Source organism: Akebia trifoliata, chromosome 10 (assembly GCF_017979445.1).
Source record: "Akebia trifoliata isolate Shusen 1 chromosome 10, ASM1797944v1, whole genome shotgun sequence".
Taxonomy (NCBI): Eukaryota; Viridiplantae; Streptophyta; class Magnoliopsida; order Ranunculales; family Lardizabalaceae; genus Akebia; species Akebia trifoliata.
The window spans coordinates 27,613,272-27,633,761 of NC_141384.1; the positions used below are offsets into that span (position 1 = coordinate 27,613,272).

At 36.0% G+C, this 20,490-nt stretch overlaps 1 protein-coding gene across 1 annotated transcript; it reads right to left on the bottom strand.

Annotated features, from left to right (window-relative positions):
• Positions 1 to 1,097: 1,097 nt before the first annotated feature.
• KEA5 (K+ efflux antiporter 5) lies at positions 1,098 to 19,728 on the bottom strand. The gene is made up of 21 exons (XM_086455276.1): positions 19,308 to 19,728; positions 17,059 to 17,102; positions 16,449 to 16,516; positions 16,244 to 16,331; positions 16,064 to 16,125; positions 15,800 to 15,875; positions 15,584 to 15,658; positions 14,080 to 14,151; positions 13,842 to 13,925; positions 13,674 to 13,742; positions 13,488 to 13,565; positions 13,279 to 13,367; positions 12,783 to 12,879; positions 12,220 to 12,273; positions 9,391 to 9,486; positions 5,352 to 5,540; positions 5,181 to 5,258; positions 2,859 to 2,903; positions 2,667 to 2,762; positions 1,509 to 1,738; positions 1,098 to 1,403 (listed from the first exon to the last, which is right to left on the bottom strand). The coding sequence occupies exons 1-20, from the start codon at positions 19,537 to 19,539 to the stop codon at positions 1,619 to 1,621; spliced, it is 1,812 nt and encodes a 603-aa protein (XP_086311402.1). The 5' UTR covers positions 19,540 to 19,728; the 3' UTR covers positions 1,098 to 1,403; positions 1,509 to 1,618.
• Positions 19,729 to 20,490: the final 762 nt, after the last annotated feature.

Genomic DNA, 20,490 nt, shown 5'->3' on the forward strand with positions numbered 1-20,490 from the left:
TTAACTTTTATTTATTTCTTAAATGGTCTCTCATTATGATTGAGGTCAACACACTTTTTATTTATTGTCTAAGTCAACAATTTTATTGTCAAACTCACCACTTTTTACTTTTGATTTCGACAATTTAAAAAAAAATGTTGAACTCTAATAATAAAAAGTGGAAAACTCCACATTGGTAATACACACCCATCTTCATTTTTTGAGTTTTTTCAACTAAAATACATGAAAAACCTGACTAAAAACTTGAGAGAAAGATTTGTTTAGATGATTTCAAATCAAAATAATCACCCTTGATCAATTTTAATCCAATAACAAAAAACAATTTGAAAAAATAAACCCTAATATTTTTACATACGTCTTCAAAAGACTGAAAATGACTTCTTCCTTCTTAATCCCATCTAATAGAATAGAATTTCCAAATCTCAATTGGGATGGCGGAAATCAATTTTTTTGGACGAAAATGGTAAAAGATCATTTACAGTATTCTATCCTGAAAAATGTGGTGAATAAGATTCGTGAAATAATTACAAAAGAAATTTTTTACTAAATAGACTATTAAAATAAGTCCTAAAACTTGAGGACTAATTAGAAAGAAATTCCTTCGCTAAGGCCCTTCAAGTAAATTTTTCAAAAAACTTTGAAGTAACCATCCCACTTCAAAATTTTGATAAAACCCTCTCTGAATTACACATGGCGTTTTCAAGGAGATATCCCAAATATTAATGAAAAAGTAGAGATGTAAAATAAAAACAAAAAGTCACATGTCTGGTACCGACGAGGGTTCCTCCAAAATTAAGAGAGCGTGGCATGGAACACGAAGTACGATTTTGGAGACAGTAAGAAACCACAGATACCTTCTGGTTCACATGTAATGAAGGCGTCCCCAATTTAAAAATATGCCCACATTGGGGAAGGCCTCAATACACATTAAGCAATAGGAATTTTTCTTGTTAGTCTCCAAAATAACAGATTTTTCTGCCTCGCACGTGTGAGAACGGTAAGGTCAAGTCTCCATCTTTGACTTTGGAGGTGTGCCTCCTATGACCAAATCAGTGAATCAAGAAAGTGGCAGAGTTTCAAAGAGATGCACCTGACGCTAGGCTAGTGAAAAAATCTAAATTAATGAAAAGGTATCGATCCTGGGTCACTTGCGTGGTCCAAAAGAATAGCAGGACAACCATTTGTCCAAGCAATCATATTTACAATGTATATATTTACTTACGAAACTAATTTTACGAAAAATTCAAACCACTACCTTGGATTCAACGGCAAGATTGAACCATGAAATCCGTGGGTTCTTTGCATAATAACACTAGATAGCCTTTTGATAGGATCAGATACATTAGCATCACATGTGGAGGTCACAATAATCTGCTGCATTCTTCGATCATTGAAGTCAGTTCCTGTGAACAGAAAAAGGGAACAACTCTTCAAGGCGTTTCAGAAAGAAAAATAAATTTTATATGATTATAAGAATGAAGGCGGCTCTTGAACTTGAGATCAAGTACCTATATATATTGGGGTTGAGGGTCCCACGAACAAAAGCAACAAATCTCTCAATTCGAATTTTCTAAGAAGCATGCAATCTGGATACAGAGATGAGTGAGAGCCGCCACAATTAGACATGATTGTTTATTGGCTGATTTGCTTGCGGTCGGTGTTTAGGACTGTTTGGCTTCGCGAAGATAGACAGACCATGTGTTGCTTCCATTGAGTTCGTATGATTGGCAAGGTTATGCTGCGGAAAAAATTGACATTGGAGATGTTATTCAATGACAATGAACAATGCAACAGCTTTCTCCAAATTCAAATTGTTTATGCTTGATGTGCTCTTGGAGGGCTGATTCCTTTCAGCGATCCAGGGATCGATCCCATGTTGGAAAATTCCATTCTGTGGAACTCCAACTTGGGCAGTCCCGATGATGCAACCATGGCCCATAATACGGGATGCAAATCAAACCATCACTAATGGGATCCAATTTTCCACTTGTTTGAGTCTAGATTTATTTTTCTATCGTTTTTTGTTTCGTCAAGGCTGTCCTGCCTCAGCCCAACTACAATCCAAAGATACCAAACCTCTGATAAATTCCACTCAAGCACATGACAAGCTCTTTCTCATTACTTTATCAAGAAGATTTGAATAAGGATGATTTCTGACAATAATGCCCAATTCCTACCCTAAGGCAGTCAAGAGTTTCAATAGAAAAGTAAAGCGATGGCTAATTTGAAGGGAACTTGAATACTTGTACAATTTCTCCTATGTAGAAGAGCTAGTATTGCTATTTTGGGGTTTCCTCTGTTGGCGGTGAAAGACTGTTGTAGCATTTGCTCCACAGCCATATACCCAATGCATCTCTCTCCCATCCTAATCATGATTGCAAATTTGAGAAATAAATCGGTAAAATAACTACTAAAATAAATACAATGTGTATCTCGTATCCTAATCAGACACCTAATTTTTGCAACTAACACTGCAACTATGTGGCCTTGCCTATCATAGTACCATGCCCCATTTTTAAACTATTTTGGTACCCAGCCAAGAATGGAGATGAGCTTCTTCAAATTTCTGTCCTATGTTGTTGATGCATGTTAGAGAGAGAGGGAGAGACTACGAGATTTCTTATACAGTTATTCCATTTCCCCAAATGAAATACAAGGGACTGCACCTCATTCTGTGTGTTGCTCTCTGAAGGAAACCAATGCATTAGAACACCCAGGTGTATCAGAGCAGGTATCAATTTGAACATGACAGGAGTTGTTACCTGTAGCACCACTCACCAACGTAAATATGACAACAAAAGATCTAAATCTAACTGTAGTTTCCACACACAAAAAATATTTTTTTTTTTTAAACTTACCAGACTGAGAGCTGTTGTTCCCAAAAGAAGAAGATACATTCTCCCCTGGATTACAGAAAAAATATCAATTGTATTATGCCATAACCAGTGCTAAGGGATATGTTAGAGGTTCCATGAAGAGTGACTAAAAGATATAGAAACTAGAAATGCATACTTTCCTTTACGAGTGCTATATGTGTTTCAGTAGGGAAACCAAATCATTTCAAAGTCAGTCAAAAAATACATAGTTATCTCGAACACTACAAACAAAGAGGAAACACATCAATCAAGACTTCAAAAACTTGATGGTAAAGAGGAGGCTACATTGGTTGATGTGGACTTGTATAGATCTATCTACCCGGCCAATTCATCTTTAGGGTAGAATGTATTGGTTGGAATTTGAACGTAATTTTTCAGAAAATGTGATCAGCACAGGAAAACAAAAACACCCGAGTCTTTTATAAAGCAGCAAGCATAAAAAAGAGGGTTTCCCCTACATTGAATTCCAAATTCTATGAGGTTCACTTCAATAAAGGTTCAAATTCAACTTTCATTCCTCTTGCTCCTATGGATGGGCAGAAAACTGTCAATTAGGCCAACAAAATTGGCGGTCCTTGCTTCTAGGGTCAAAGAAGTTCATGTTATCACCATCTTTTCCATTCCAGGGCTGTTCTCTAACCATAGAGAAATCCTTAATGGTTTCCTTATTTACAAGGCATGTATCCAAGGATTCATAAGCAGGTGGCTGGAGTTTTTGTAAAATTGTTATGGAATTTTGAGAGAAGTGGATGTTGATTCAATTTTGCTCATACTTGGCCACTACCTATAAGTTATTATATATTTGTTTCTTTAGATGCTCAAAGCATTGGAGGTGATATTTATGTAGCCCCATAACAATGCCAAGTGCCAACTTCAATTATGGATAAGCTAAAGAGGACTTAAATAGACTTCTTTCCAAGTGCAACTCTAGAAAAATAAAACCACTTGAGTGAAAGACTAATTTTAAACCCCAAAAATCAGCTGTGGTGGGAATTAAAAACTTTAGGAAGATGACTATATCCCTCTTTTTTTTTTTTTTTCTCTTTTTGGGTCGGTAAGCCTGTTTGTAATGTGATCTGTAACTCAACGATGGCGGGCATTGAACTTAGGTATACAGTATCATCACCCATAGACTTTATTACCAACTAAACTAGCTAGCACTTATTAGTTCTTTTGGAGGTTTGGAAAAATATACTGATTTTTAGTCAAGGGTGGTTGTCAACGTTGGTCATAGGAAAAAGAGGGGATTACGCTAAAGGATTTTTACCAAAAGGTATTAGATGGGTAGTTTAGGTAATAGGGTGCAGTTTTGGAGGAACATTTCAGAGGTGACTATGCTATCTTTTACAAGATTTATATCTATCTTGGATAGGCTTTGTCTAAAAGTAGATGTCCTAGTTGTGAGTTGATGTAAGACATCATAGGTGTCTCATGTTCCTGAGTTGATGTAAGACATCATAGCTGTCTTGTGTTCCTATTTTTGGTGCTTTGGGAAATCTGGAAGGAGTGGAACAATTGAAGCAGAATGCAAATGAGGTCATATTGATATTCAAGGCCCTCCTTCATAAGTGGCCTTCCATTCTCCAGGAATTTTGAGGTCAACTACTTTTTGATGACTTCATTTTAGACGGGAAGAAATTGTTTGTAAGTATTCTACGTAAGGTTTCTCCAGGCCACTATGGTGCCTTCCTATGATAATTATGTGAGACCTTTTCTCACCTTATCTTTTTTATGTAAGTTTGGCCTTATCTGCCACAATACAATAAAGTTCCTCTTTACTGATCAACAGAAAAGAACATAAGACATTGGTGATTTGCAATCCTATATTCCAAAGGCCCCAAAGAATTAGAACCAAACATACTTGCTTCCTTTTATCAATTCTAGCTTATCAGAAAGAATGAGTTCCAAGAAAACAATGTTGACAAGTGGGTTGGAAGTGAGATCACAAAGGACTAGCTTTGATATAATCTGCTATGCTTTGCCCCCCACCCCATCCCACCCCAACCCACGTCAGGGTCCTTCGTAAATTTTCCTAGGGACTGCAATCTTGGGTCCCTAGATTCCTTCCAACCTTAGAGCTACAGCTACCCCACCTTACGTCGGGGTCCTTCGTAAATTTTCCTAGGGACTGTGAGCTTCTGATTATTACATGCTAGCTGACTAAGGAAAATCTACGCTGCCTGGTTACTGCACGCGCGTGCACACACACACACACACACACACACACACACACACACACACACACACACACACACACACACGCACACACAGATATATAAATTGAGAGAGAGAGGGAGATTTTACCTCAACAAGATGAAGATTTGAGGCACGACTTAAGAGAACAAATGCGAATTCTCCAATTTGAGCAAGTGATACACCCACCTTTGAAGCATTTGAAAAAATTAAAAATACACAAGAGTGACAAGTGACTGTGATACAAAATAAAGGGTTTTACAGTGGATTAATACTACTTACAAGGAATGATGTCCTGATACTATATCCAAAGGCCTTGGTCACCATGGTAATAACAATAGTCTTAACAACTACAACCAGAATGACAGATGCGAGCAAAATATCAACATGGTTCCATAAGAAGTGTACATTTACAAGCATTCCAATGCTAGCAAGGAAGAGAGCTGCAAAGAGATTACGAATTGGTTCCACCTGCAATGTAGAAAAGAGAAAAAAAAAACTTGAAAATCATGCACCTGCCAAGAAGCAGAATCTTCTTTTCTTATTATTGTTTTTTTGGGGAAGAGAGAAGGGAGGGGTGGGGGTGAAAGTAGCAAGTGGGGGGAGTCATGGTTTAGCTGTTAAGTGTGAGAAGATGTTTTGATCATGTGTTGAGCTATCAATACAGACCGACTATTTCTATCATGTTTGAAAGCCATGCAAGAGCAACGACCTAATGCAGTGTTGTGCTATCAATACGGACCAACTACAGCTATCATGTTTGAAAGCCATGCAAGAGCAATGACCTAATGCAGTGTTGGTTCTGAAATTAACCCTAAAGTATAATCAACAAGAAAAGATTCGAATAATAAAAATTAATCATGAAAGTAAATAATAAGAAATTCCAATTCCGGAGTGCAAGCTATAAGAGAAGAGAAATAAAAGAATTGGGTCTTCAACTTAGAATTCCAAACTTAAAAAGGCGCATCAACAAAGAAAAATACATGCACATGCAAATCATGCCACTTTCATACCACCTTTATCTAGACTTCCTCTCCTCTCAAGCTTCAAGATTCCAAAGAGAAAAGGACATTAACAAAATGATATTTTCTTTGATAAGGTAAATAAATATATTGATAAATGTAAACGCCTAGACAAACAAATATACAAGAAAGAGCTAACGAGCAAGAGGCGCACCAACCCCAAAAAAAAAAATTAACCTAACCCAAATAGAATTGCATCAAATCTAAATACAAACTCTCACACTGAATCCCTTCGAACTGTTTAGAATTCATCATCCATGACTTATCCCAAATATTGGGGTTGGCAACATGAACCCTTATTCTCCAGTCAACTCTATCATGAATCAAACCCCAAGGGGTTGGCCTAGTGAGCCTTGATAAGCTCCTCAGGAAGGGTAGGTCAAATGTTTGAAACCCCACGATGCAATGAATTCCTTGGGGCCACTCTCTAGTGTCTAGTTGACCCTTGACTCAACCAATTGCATATAGGACTTTCCGAGGGGGAGATGCGTGTGACCGTGGGATTAGTCTCACCCAAAGGGTGGGGACACCCATGATAAGGAAAAACTCTCTATCATGAACAATATCTTTAGTCAACCCATGTGTCTTCATATCTCTTCTTCCTATTGCTAACAATGTCATTTTCAGTCTTCTTCTCACCTTTTTAAAGCCTTCGACTTACGCAAATGCCCTCCCCCCTATCGTTGTTAATTGTTTTTGATGTTCGAAGTGAATGCCCAATGACTACTCCTAAATTCTCTCATACTCAAACCTCTCAACATCCTAGTCTTTTCTACACCCATTCTATGGATATGTTGTTTCTTGAAAGCTCAACACTGAACTCAATAAGGCATGGCCGGTCTCTCACTGTTACTGCTTTCCTGTATAAAAAAATTCCTTTATTTTATGGTTGCATGTCAATTACTCAAGACCCCACAAGCAATTCACTTTATCTATCCAACACCAATTTTATCGGCAACATCCTCATTAACATCTCCACCTCTATGTATATTTGAATCTAACTAACGAAAGTTGTCTAATTGAGATATTCCATGCTCATCAATCCTAATTAACATGTCATTCAAAACGTCCTTTCTAAAATAGAAAGGACATTGAATTTTAGCAAACCTCTAGGTCCTACTTATATAAAACCCTTGTATTTGAAATATCCCTTCGGAATTCAAGTTTTGGATTTAGTACGTTTCTAGTCCTACAAAACAATACTACCTGCAAATGCATATGCTAAGAGGCTGCTCCTTGAATATGCATGAGCGATTAGTCCATCCATGACTATTGCAAAAAGGTAAAGACTGGTTAAGGCTAACCCCCAATACAAACCCATTCTAACTGGAAACTTACTCCTCTCACCATTAATTGTTTTGACACTATTTGCAACTGCAAGATACACATATATAATCATGTTAATATATACTCATTTGGCATTCTTTTTTTCCTAATACCCATCAAATTAACTCTCTAGGAAAAATATCATATGTTTTTCAAATTCAATAAAACTATAAATAGAATCCTCCTTTATTCTCAAAACTTCTCCGTAAATTTCCTAAGAAGATACCCTCAATAATGATGTCCTTGGCATGAAGCCAAATTGATTACCTGACATTATTGTTTCAGATCGTAATGTTTTCTCCACCATTCTCTCCAATAATTCCATAGCGTGACCCACAAGTTTTATGTCACTACAATTAGTGCAATTTAACACATTTACCTTGCTCTTGTAAATAGATGTCATAATTCTTCTCTGTCCAGCTAGCATTTTCTTAGTCTCCAAAATTTTAGAAGACATCTTAGTTAGCTAGCCTAATCAAGTTTCTCCCATGCACTTCCAAATCTCCAATGGGATACCATACCATACATGAAATCCATTTAATACATACATGATTTGGACAAACATTCCTTTATTATTTTAATTTTATCATAAAGCAGATTTATTATTTAACAAAATAAGGGGAAAAAATATGAATAGGTCCCAAAATCTCTTACCAAATTTGTAAAGGATCCATGAAATATACTACATTTGTGTGTGTGTGTGTGTGTGGGGTGGGGGGGGGGGGGGGGGGGGGGTTTATATCAGTTCCATGTCGGGGTACCTAAGAAAAAATGTGTTATCCTTTCCAGTATAACTGTAAGGGGGTACTAGAGCTTAAAGATCACAATTTTAGCTTATCTGAGCATTAAACACAGTTTACTGTAAAATTTCCCACTATTACTAAGTGTATATTTTATCTCTCCAGAATATATCTATAAAGTATTGGTTTGCTACCCCAAGAGGTTGGCCTAGTGGCAAGTCGAGCCTTGATAAGCTCCTTGGGAAGGGTCAGTCAAGTGTTTGAAACCCCACGAAGTAATGAATTCCTTGGGGCCACCCTCCAGGGTCCAGTTGACCCTCAACTCAACTAGTTGCACATAGGACTTTCCAAGGGGGTGGTGCCTGTGACCGTGGGTGGGATTAGTCTCTCACCCAAAGGGTGGGGATACCCACGAAAAGCAAAAAAATTAAAATAAATGAAGTATTGGTTTGTAGGATCGTTCATATGTTTTTTTACATGTTTACAGAGCATAAAAAAGATTGTTCCAGTTGTAGATTGGATTTCCTGTAGTGACTGCATATTGCCTAACACATGACTAGTCTCATTAACTCAGCGTTAAAGGACATATTAAGTTTATTAAAATATCACACAAGTGTTTATAAAACCAGCCCCACAGTGGTTAAAATGAGCTTCAGCTCTAAATTCCTATGTATGTTATGCCATTTGTTGAGTCACATCTTTAGATCATAGAGTTGAGTAACTATGTGGTGAGTAGCGAGTATGCGCATGGGAGGCCTACACCAAAAAAATAAAAAATAAAAAAAGCTTTCTGAAAATCAATTGCATCTTAATCTGGTTCTTCAGCTTTCATATTGCTTGCTCCAGCCATCACTGGGCTCAAGTAGAGCTAGTATTTCCTTCCACTTTCTTTCTTAACATTTTCATGTTGCCCACCCAAAAGGAAAGAAAATGAAGCCCCCCCCCCCCCCCCGGCGGAAGATGAAAATAACTACACAGTACACTCAGAAAGGCACCTAATATTAATGATTACAAACAAACACTTGAATTTGACCCTGAAGTTACTGTGTTTCCGTTGAATCAAGTCCAAGAAAAAACAAAGAAGTGATACACCGAAATAGGATATTGATTTAAATGCATATCCAAAGCTCTTCCGAGCATCTAAACTGAAAAAAGAACTTATCCAAGGACCTGCTACTAAATGGATTCACATGAATGACATCACTTAAGAGTATTACAAGTGATGGAGAGTACCTGGTCCGATGTATGCTGTGCGAAGTCAGTGGTAGACAGCATGACTCCAGCTACAAACGACCCCAACTCAAGACTCAGGCCAAGCTTATCACTGCACTGAAAGATAATACCAAACAAGAGATTAGATGAGTGAATGATAAAATCTTCCTATAGTCTCCAGTCATCTTAGCTTATGGTTCTCTTTATAAATCAAAACTCTAAAGCATGTACATATAAAATAAAATAAAAAATATGTTTACAAACCAACCACTTTATTTTAGTATTAAGGTTTCCAATATATTTTACCCAACACCAAAAACACAAAACGAGACATTATCTCATGTTACATATTATAAGAATGATTGCTTACATCCCTTGGGATGTAACTGGTCAGTGGTATGCAAATTCCCTTTTGTTGCAATTGTTACTAATCCAACATTTTTGTTTATTGATTGTATAACACCTTATTAAGAAAAAGGGTAAAAGGTGGACGAGAATCCCAAGGAACCATGAGATCCCATCTAAATAAGAAACCCTCAATAAAGATACCCTTAAACTCCCTTAAATAGCTCCAACCAATATAACAAAAGGGTCAGGATCCCTGGACTCATGGAAAAAACACATGATGCCAACCATTTAAACACAAAATCCAATGGTGGAGATTTATCCTTGGGATAAGTATCTCTAAGATATTTGTTATCAAGATACACATAAATCTCAATTGTTGGATATTGTATCTATAGTAAATCCTATAATACTAATAATCACATCTTTAATGCTCCTTTTCAAAGGCTCTGTTGTTTCCTACCTTCTAGAGTCCCCAGCACACAACAAAGGGGGTTAGAGCCCACAAAATCCTCTTTTCTGCAAGAAAGCCTTGACTTGTCAACTTTCAAAAACGCTCGGCGGATTCCCAAAAATACAACGGAATATGAAAATATGTTCTTCGATTGTAAAAATAATTAGGAGTTTATACATCATAGGAGGATTTTCATTCCTTGACTATGTTTTTGAACATTTCCTAGTTCACTTCTAGAACATCCATTCGGATGGAGAATCAAAGCTTTTAAAAGGTAAGGTAAGGCTATATGGGGATAGATACATTCGTGGTGCACTAGGCTATTTTGAAGGAAAGGAACATACAGATTTTTGAAGGCAGGTAAAATTTGAGTTAGCCTAACGACACAAAAGCCCTTAATTTCTATTGGTCAACCTAGCTTTTGGATAGTGAAGGTCTCAAATTCTAAAATATTGCATCTTCAATGAAATGATTGTTTGTTAGGTTTAACTTGACTTTGGTGTGATGAGAGACTTTCTTATCACCCCTTTTTGTATGTTTTTGATTTTGCCCTTCTTCCAAGGAGAGTATACTTCCAAGTGTCATATGGACACCTAAAAGGAAGGAAAATCAAATTGTTCAATCACAAGAAAAGTTACTTCGGAGATTGATTCCTTTTGCAATGTGGACAGTTCAAAAGGGAAAAAATAGAAGGATTTTTATAAGGAATACCTACAGTCGATTCTCATTTCCATGAAGGCTCTTATTTTCTACTAGTCCTCAGCTATCCGGATTGTAGAAACCTCAAACTTGACCCGTGTCTTCAAAAGAAGAGAAATTTCTTCTTAGGTTTAGTTTTTGGGTGAGTGCGAGGCTCACTTCCCTTCTCCCTAGGTATTTTATTTGTATTTCTTTTCGGCTTGTGGCTTTATCCATAAATTCTTACTTATTTAAATAAAAAGAGAAAAAAATAGTAATGCAAGCATAGATCAGAAGAGACCCAATGAGAGTTGCAACAAGACCTTAGTAACCAAAGCGTGAAGCGAGAGTTGGAGTGAAAATGTGAGTGCCCAATTCAAAAATAACTGATTGGCAAAATTTTGGAAGAAATGGATGGATTAGATAGTTAAATCAACCTGATTATTGATATCACTAATGGTCTCAACAAGCCATAAGATCTAGATTGAGGGATTTTACGGTGTTCAACTTATGAGACCATTTAATCCAATAGGTCATGAGACCAAAAAAAACCCCAGTAGCATTGATCGGACAAGTTGATCTTATTGAAATCTTGAAGAAACATGAATGGCATCGATCGGGAAATATTTTCTATATAAAGGATTATTTTAAGAACGGGTTTGCAAAGGGCATGCTAACGTGGATAGATGGTTTGATTTAGGGGAATTGCATATGGACACGTCACTATTTGTGCACTACCTCTAAAATTCTTTAAAATAAAAGATGATTTACAATTTTCATTACATAAAAAAGTTTGTTATCCTCTCTTAAAATGCGTTGAGGCATGCGTCATTGGGTCCACTAATAATGTTAGACCTACAAAATAAAATAAATGGTTTGACTAGTGTCACATACACTTTAGATTTGGGTACCAAAACATGATCAAATCAATGGTTGAGAATCAATCTTTTGTTTTTTTTTTTTTTTTTTTTTGTAAAGTATAAAATCTAATCAAGAAAAATATAAAATCTAATACCCATACGCCACCAACCAAGTTGACTATTTTTTATATGTCCACCAAAAGATCCACTTATAAAGTTAGTGCGCCTGAAAAATATTTCAAAAATGTTGTCTAGAATAATATCAAACATTTTGTAATAAGAACTACAACAAATCCAAATACGTGTCCCTCTTCCCCTCCACATCTTCCCACATTAAATATGGACTTCTAATGTGTAAAGAGAGTGAGAGAGTTAAGAGCAAAGAATTGAAAGTGCGCTTTGCATAATTCAGGGCGCGGATCCTAGGCAAATCTGCCTTCAATTCATGAAACCACAGTATGATACTAAGCTTTCAACCTTGATAAACAAAAAGGAAAGTTGTTTGACGCTTACCCAAGCTGATAATAAGCAGAATGCTACAGAAGCAAGCTGATAAAGTTCATTCGTCTGCAAATATTCATCAGATCCATCAATAGCTTATAAAAAGAAAACCAGGCCTTCAAAAGACACATAATCTTATAGTGATTTAAAAGATCCCAAATGAAGTTTAGTTGCATAATCCAAAAATCAACAGAACTTGTTTAATGGAAACTAAAAACGAAGGTAAGAGATTTAAGTCCAAGAGAAAGAAAATATCTCATGAGCTATCAAATACAATGCCGCCAAAAGACATAAAAACACTTAGAAAAAGTATCTCTTTTAAAACAAAGTTCCGTATACCTAGCAATCCAATTAGCATAACCTACTTATACTGTTCCTAGTTTCTTTACTCTACAAAATAAAATTAGTTCCATGATCAAGGCAAGGATTTTGAAAAATAACATCACGGAGTGTTATTACATGTCAAGTTTTCATTGACAAAAAAAAGCAAGATGACAAGCAAAAGGAAGTCATATCATCAACTCAAAGCAGTTTTACTATATTTCCTTCCTCAATAAACATGGGTGATCACTCACTTGAGATGATAGCTGTATCATTAGCTTCAAGAAGCGTGGAACGAAGGACCATGACAATATAGATGCAGCAATTAAGAAGGTGGACAATACCAGCAACCTGTGTATAATGTTTGTTAGCAAAGCACAAAACCTAAGCAATATGAGAAAAGAAATAGGAAAATTTTCCATGAATAGTTCAGTAGAGACAATTAAAAGTGAACTTCATTTTTATTGCATCACCAACAAGTTGCACAAAATCACAACAGTACAAAACAAAACTAAAATAATTGGAATATTATACAAGGGGAGCGGTTCGGCAGCCCTAAAGTTTGCCAAGTTTGGTGCCAAACATTTTTGCATCCTCACAAAAAATCAGCTCATTCCAAAGCTTCTAACCCATATTTTGAAAAATGTTTGGCACCAAACTTGGCAAACTTTAGGGCTGCTGAACCGTCCCCTTATATAAGATAGTTAAATTTAACCTTACTGGTGTACTAAAACATAGAAAAGAACTTACAGTTTTGCCATTGAAATTATTCCTTGCAAGAGGCCACTGTTACCACCCAAAACTGGGAGCAGAGCAAACAGTAAACCAACAGCACAATCCTGAAATAACCAGTGAAAAAGAATATGGATATGCATCCCAAGATCAAGCTTCACAGCTTGGTATATTATCCAGCTATGAATGAAAGGTAACTTTTGGAAACAAAGGTCTACAAGTCATACCTGAAAAATAAGTGTACCTATTGTAACTTGACCATGAAGAGTGCTGTTACTGTTCTTTTCAACCAAAAACTTTAAAACCTGAGAAGGGGAAAAGAAGGCCGAATATTAAACTTGGCATCATGTAGAGGAGAAGAGAGAAATTAAAAAATAAATAGAAGTTTCAATAAATGGAGGTGAAAGCATTACCACCGCAGTTGATGACATTGATAAGAAGAAGCCAACAAACACGCCCTCTGACAACTTGGCACCACATAACTGCACTAGATTGAAAGATTATTGTCAAACTCAGAATCCATTTTGATATGAGAAAATAATTAGAGCAACTAGGCCTTAAAGTGAGTTTTGGTGCCATACCACAGAAGTTGCACCACATAAGCTCACAAATATAAGAATTTGAAGTAGCCCTCCAAGAACAGCAACAGGAGCCACAACTTTTAACTGAATCAGTAACCTGAGTTAGAACAACTGCTCTACAAGAAGTCAATGTAGAGAATATAGCAATTAAAGGAATATCCGTACAACTGTCAGGTAGTGATTAATCAAGCATTTTTAGGTAGTAATCAAACATTTTCTTGAAGTCAATATAATATACCTTTGTCAAAGAGAACTCAAGGCCCAAGGCAAAAAGGAGAAAGACAACTCCAAACTGGGCAACGGTCTCAACCTGAACGAAAGGGGGAAAAAATGACATATTACCAGCACAGCAGTAATTGGTAAACCCAGCCATGTACAAGGTTTCCTGGTAAGGAAAACTTGGATGAACAACTAACAATGAAGTGTATATAATTCCATATTATCATATCTTTAGTGATTTTTTTTCTTCACTTTTAATCTCTCTCCATTGTAATTATTGGTTTTATATTCTCCTCCTCTCATAACAGGAACCAATTCATTTCTATGCAATGAATACCTGTGGGTAAGCAGAACCACATGTTCGTGAAAGCATTAGACAACTGAAAAATGGTACCAAGTCCAATATGCGGCATTTCGATTCTTTTTAGGCCCCACTCTAATCAAGTATTGAAAAATGGGATCCAACATAAAGATTTTTGGTTCCAGGTAAATGGGTATACATTGACAGTCTTAATACCAATCAAAGTAAAAGGAAAGCTTTATATGATGGTAGTAAAACCAACTATCGTTTATGGAGCTGAATGTTGGGAGTCAAGAAGTATTGCAAGTAGAAGAGGCGAGGATGTTGAGATGGAAGAGTTGAAAGACTAGGACAGATGAAATTAGAAACGAACACATTCAGGGAAACATAGGAGCTCCAATAGATGATAAACTAAGAGGAAATCGACTGAGACGGTTTAGGCATGTTCAACAGAGGCTGATTACATCCCCAGATAGAATAAATTTTCAAGTTGAAGTTCCTAGAAGAGCCGGGAGGAAGACCTAAAAAAATATGGATGAAGAAAGTGAAAGCATATATGAACCAACTTTCAATAACAGAAACCAAGGTTTCAGGACAAAGTGGAATGGGGGAACAAGATTCGTTAACCAACCCCAAAAAAATTTGGGACAAGGCTTTGTTGTTACAGCATATTTATAAGCGTATTATGGGACATAATGTCATAGTCCCAAGTAGTAATATAGTGCAATATTATCTTAATGTCAACCCTTCAATTTTGCTATAATGGTGTCATACACTTTTATATGATGCCACTATTCACAATCCAAAGGCTAAGAGCCCAGCATTGAGATGGTATTATGGTAAAGTACCACCAGGGCTATGACATCATTGGCATATATTACAAAATTAAAAGCTGTGAGCTGCTTATGTACTTTAAACGGACCAACCAAGCAGCCACACCATTTTTTATTGTCAACAGTGATCAAGGGGGAGGAGTGGGGCTATATGGCTTGCAGTGTAGGGGTTTAGCATAGAAGATTTGACTCTAGAAAGTGTGGAATCAAGGAACATGAGACATTTAGCTGACCCCAAATCTTGGGGATAGGGATTTGTTATTGTGCAAAATAAAAGAGCGTACAATATTAAGCAACTAAAGCATAAATGCCTGCATTTGGAGAATATAAAAAATAGAACAAAACGTCTTCAAATAAATTACAATACTATACTAAAATTGGCATCATACCTGTACCATTTCACTGATTAAATTCAAACCCCCTGGTCCAATCAAAGAACCAGCAAGCAGATAACCGACAATAACCTAGCATACATTGCCATAAAGAATCAGTGAAATCTAAAAGTAGAAATGAAAATATAGATTGAAACTAGAACAGAAAATAATTTCCAGTACAGGGAAAGACTAAAGAATACAGCCATGGCTCAGGCTTATAAGTGTACAAACCGGTTGTCCAAAACGGGAAAAGGTGATTCCCCCAATTGTTGCAGAAACAATTACAACCACCAAGTCTGAAATTAACCTGCAGGAAAGAATTTTGATAAAATCACAAGTAAATGATAATTTCAATGATCAACAACCACTCGAAAAGATCTCAGGAATATTAGACTTTTCAATATTACACAATAATAAACTAATAATATAATGAACCCTAGAGATTAAACTGATTTATGAATAACTATAAAGGGGAAAAGAAAAAATGTGATCAACCTTAAATCTACTTGAAGCACTGGGTACTTCGATTTCTTGTTGGACATCACAAATACATTGTCCTAGCATGAAGTAAACAAGACAATGATCAGGTAATTAAAAATAAAGTTGAAGGAGTAACTTCGAAGCAACACTGGTCTAGTATTCATGCCAAACGTGCACTTGTAAGTTTCAACGCACCTTTGTATCAATCAAAGTAGTCGTGTCATCATTAGAACCTTCATTTTCCAGGGAAAACACATCTTGAAATTGAAACGGTCTAGTGCCACTGCAAGAAAAACATTACTGCAATAGCTAAAAAGAAAAAAAGACCCTTCTAAATTTTATAAGTTTATATGATCAAGCCATTTCATTATTACAAATCCAACTCTACAGAATTCCGTACTTTGACACTCGTGTATCATTTTTCTTGGACTTCTCATGAGTAATTTTAGCTACAGTCTCCAATACAGCCTGCAAGACATATGAGGAAAATGAGCAAATAAAATATTTGAAAAGAAGACTTAAAACATTAAAACCTGAGGAATTAAACATGGAAGAAGTTCACAAATATTGTGGCTACTGGAGAACAGTTATTTACAGGCTAAAACTAGCTGTTGCAAAGTCTGGATGACTCGCATGAATATGTAAGATAGCTCACTGACTAGTTCTATTTTTAGTATGTTCTTTGTAAAGCTACATTGCTCACCAACAAAAGCAGCATAGAATAATATTTCAATATCTAAGCCAAGAAAAACAGAGAAATTAACTTATTGATTTCCACATTTATAGTTATTTTACAATATGGCCATTATATTTCCAACTATCTTAAGATCCTTTTGTGTAAGAATGAATTGGGTTGCATGTTTATACAAAATAGCTTGGCCAAGACAAATAATTATTTTGAAAAATACACCCAAAATATTCAAACTGTCTAAAACCTTTCGTGTAAGAATGAGATTGCTGCAAGATATTGTGCGTCTATGCTAAAGTTTTAAAAGTAAAGTAACACCTACTTGTTGATCTGTTACACTGCTGTTGAAGCTGCTTACATCAGTTCCTGACAAAAGTAGATAATGTTATCATCTAAGCAGCATTAAGGAGAAGAGAATCTAACAAAAATAACGAAGTATACATTACACGGTTTACAGATCGGTGACAAATACACAAATTTTGAAAGGCTTTGCCAAGAGGAGAAATTCCCCACATGACCAACTTTAGTCCTTACATATTTGTTTATAGTAAAATGAGGGTATACTTGACCCTTTATCAATTTTTGTGCTAATCAAAATTTTAAAAGGCGTTTAAAGCTTATGCATTCGTTCGCATTCCCAAGGTATTTGAATTTAGCAGATCTCAAGGCCTTCCACACCTTTTTTAAGTCCCGTTTCATACGGAAAAATAACATACATGCGCTGGTGGAGACAAATAGTAGTAACTTAAATAGTTCAATTTCATTTATTTATTTATTTTTAATCTCTTAACATGTAGTTAAATAATAATAAGCTTTTCAATAACAAATAGCATCAACAAGATTGAGGACCAAGAGCTGTTCAAACGCCCCAAATATGGCTATAAGGCCTTGCTAATGATGAACAAAAACATCTCTTTCAAAGTGGATCAACATTTTCTCATTTTTTGTTTAGTTTATATTACTAACTTAATTTGTCCTATCATTTTTTTTTTTTAATTTCTAGTGTGCATAGAAAAGGCATGCTCATGAGGCTTTCACATCACACTTCACACAATTAAAGAACCTCACCCCACACACACACACACTCTCTCTCTCTCTCTCTCTCTCTCTCTCTCTCTCTCTCTCTCTCTCTCTCTCTCTCTTTTCTTTTTTTAGCTAAGTTTTAAATCTTTGGGTTTTCTTTTTGATCGGTTAGCATGTTTTTAATAAGTTCAGTAACTTGGTGTTAGTGGGATTCGAACCCAGGTCTTTGGTATCATCACCCAAATACTTTAAGCTAGTTGGCGTCCGCACCTCACCCCACACTCTCGTACTAGCTAATCCAATCAAAAAAGAAAAGCCCACAATTAATAGCATCTCTCTCTGTGAGCTATGTACTTGCCATCAATTATTAATGCACACCCTAAAAAACAAAATTTGAAACTGCAAAAGCAAGACTAAGGAACAATAGAAATGACTTTTTTTTTAAAGGAAATATTTTCCAAAATGCCACAACAAAACTTGCCATTATCACCATTTATGCTTGATCCCAACAATTTATGATAGGCAACATGAACCCAATTTTTCCATACAATTATATCCAGACACCTTCTATTAAGGCCAGGGGTGGAGCTAGTAAGGAGCTGGTGGGGGCAATTGGCCCCACAAAACTTTGAGACACCCCTATATTTTCAACTAATTACATGCCCCATTTGTCCCCACTCCCTTACCTCTCTCCCCATTTGCCCCCACACCCTCACCTCCCTCCAATTTTTGCACCCCCCCCCCCCTCCTTTTTTTGTTAATGACATTGCCTCTTGATCGGGCATTCTCATATATTAATTGGAAATGACCTAAATATCCTTTTCTTCAACTTCTAACCAAAAACTTCTGAATTTCTCCCTAAAACCATTCATCTTCACGTTCTTCAACTATACAACAAACCATAGTTTGCCCCCACTACAAGAAAATCCTGGCTCCATCCCTGATTAAGGCATGTAGTTTCCATACAATTCTTCTAATTCAGCACCTCAGCCACCATGTGCAAAGAAAACCCTGCCATTCCAGTGAAAAAATGTTCCGGAGTTACACCCTCTTGTACCAAAACAGATCATTAAATCACTCTATCTACATTTCCTGACACTCTAATCCAACTTGACGCATTTCTCTAACACAAGCAAACTAACAATTTACTCCACATCATCAACTTCACCAAAGCCTTTGATCAGCAATCCACGGAAGCCATCAATGAAGATACCAAATAACCTCTATTTAGTATCGGAACGAACCAGCCAACCCAAATTAAGCAATTAGTTGCAAAATTACACCAATTTTTCTTCAAAACATATTATAAGTGCTTTGTTCGAGCCTAGTTACAAATCTAACAAAAACCAGGTTTACCGATCCCAAAAAAAGAAAAAAAATGTTCTTTTTTTCTGATTCAAGACAAAATTCAATCTAGATTACATTTTTATTCTCCAAAAACTTGAAGCTATGATTTTTTTTTCCCACCTAAGTATGATCTTCGTGATTCTAAAGCGAATTTAAACCAATAATTAAAATATATACATATATATAGGAAGAAATCCTAACCTTCAGGCTGATCATTCTCCGAGAATTCCTTCTCAAGCACCCGATCGAAGATCTTCGCAAAGCTCTCCTCTCCCGAATCTGGTGGCGAGGCATCCAATGAAAAATTTCCATAAAACCTCTCCCTCGTTTCCTTGTCAGATCTCGCGGAAACAGATACCACCATATGAAAACTCACCAACAGGATCCAACACAATAAGCCTAAAATTCCTCGATTTGAGTTTGAATTCGCCATTAGAGATGAAAAATTTTATTTTCTAATCTTTCAGGAGAACTGAAATCAAAGATACCTATACATAAGAAAGTAGAGATCCAAATCCAATGCAGAAGCGATTCTTAGATCGGTTGAAGTCATTTACACAGAGAGGGTTCTCAAAGAGTTTGAATCGAAACCGATAACAAAAAGTGCGAAATGTTTTGCCGTGATATTACGATAAGCAATAAAGAATAATATTTTATTTAGGGTGATTTAGTTATTCACCTCTACATTTTGGTCAAATTAGAGATACAAACCCCTGTGTTTTCAAATAAATGACATGCCCCTTGATCTATGTTTTGTGGGAGAGACTAATGAAAATTACCTAAATACCCTAATCTTCAACCTCTTTTTCTTGTCATATTCAAACTGTTTACATCTTTGAGTAAACTATTTTTAACTTATTCAATCTCGACTTAAGTCACTTGTAAAAGATCTTGATTTTTCTACCTAAAAATCTATCTTCTACTTCACCAAAAATCCTATCTTATTCTTAAAGTTTTAAGGTTGAAAGACATATAAACTTAAGGTTAGAAAAATGGTAAAAAACAAAAAACTTTAACTTGAAAAACTATCATTTTAAAGATGTTACCCATTAGAGTTAATTATTTTAACCCATTCAACCTTGTCTTCAATCGCTTATCAGAATTCTTGACTATTTTACCCCAAAATCCATCATTTCTATTTCTTCAAAAATCTTATCTTATTCTTATGGTTTAAAATTTGATGGAGGTAGAATCTTACGGTAAAATAAAAATGTAAAAAAGATAACTTTACCTAAAGGTTGATGATGATTGGTTTGGGAGAGAAAGTCAAGTGGTTTTTGGCAGAGGTTGAAGATGAAGGTATTTTAGGTCATTCATGTTATTCCCTCAAATAATACCTAAGTCAAGGGGCATGTCATCATATGAAAACATGTGTGACATCTCT

What these genes read in the sequence shown, in the direction of transcription:
- KEA5 (XM_086455276.1), bottom strand. Translation starts at nt 19,539, where the DNA reads ATGGCGAATTCAAACTCAAATCGAGGAATTTTAGGCTTATTGTGTTGG. An exon ending in TTGAGTTCTCTTTGACAAAG is followed by an intron (nt 13,926 to 14,079) that starts GTATATTATATT and finishes TTACTGATTCAG; the next exon opens with TTAAAAGTTGTGGCTCCTGT. An exon ending in TATGTGGTGCAACTTCTGTG is followed by an intron (nt 13,743 to 13,841) that starts GTATGGCACCAA and finishes AATCTAGTGCAG; the next exon opens with TTATGTGGTGCCAAGTTGTC.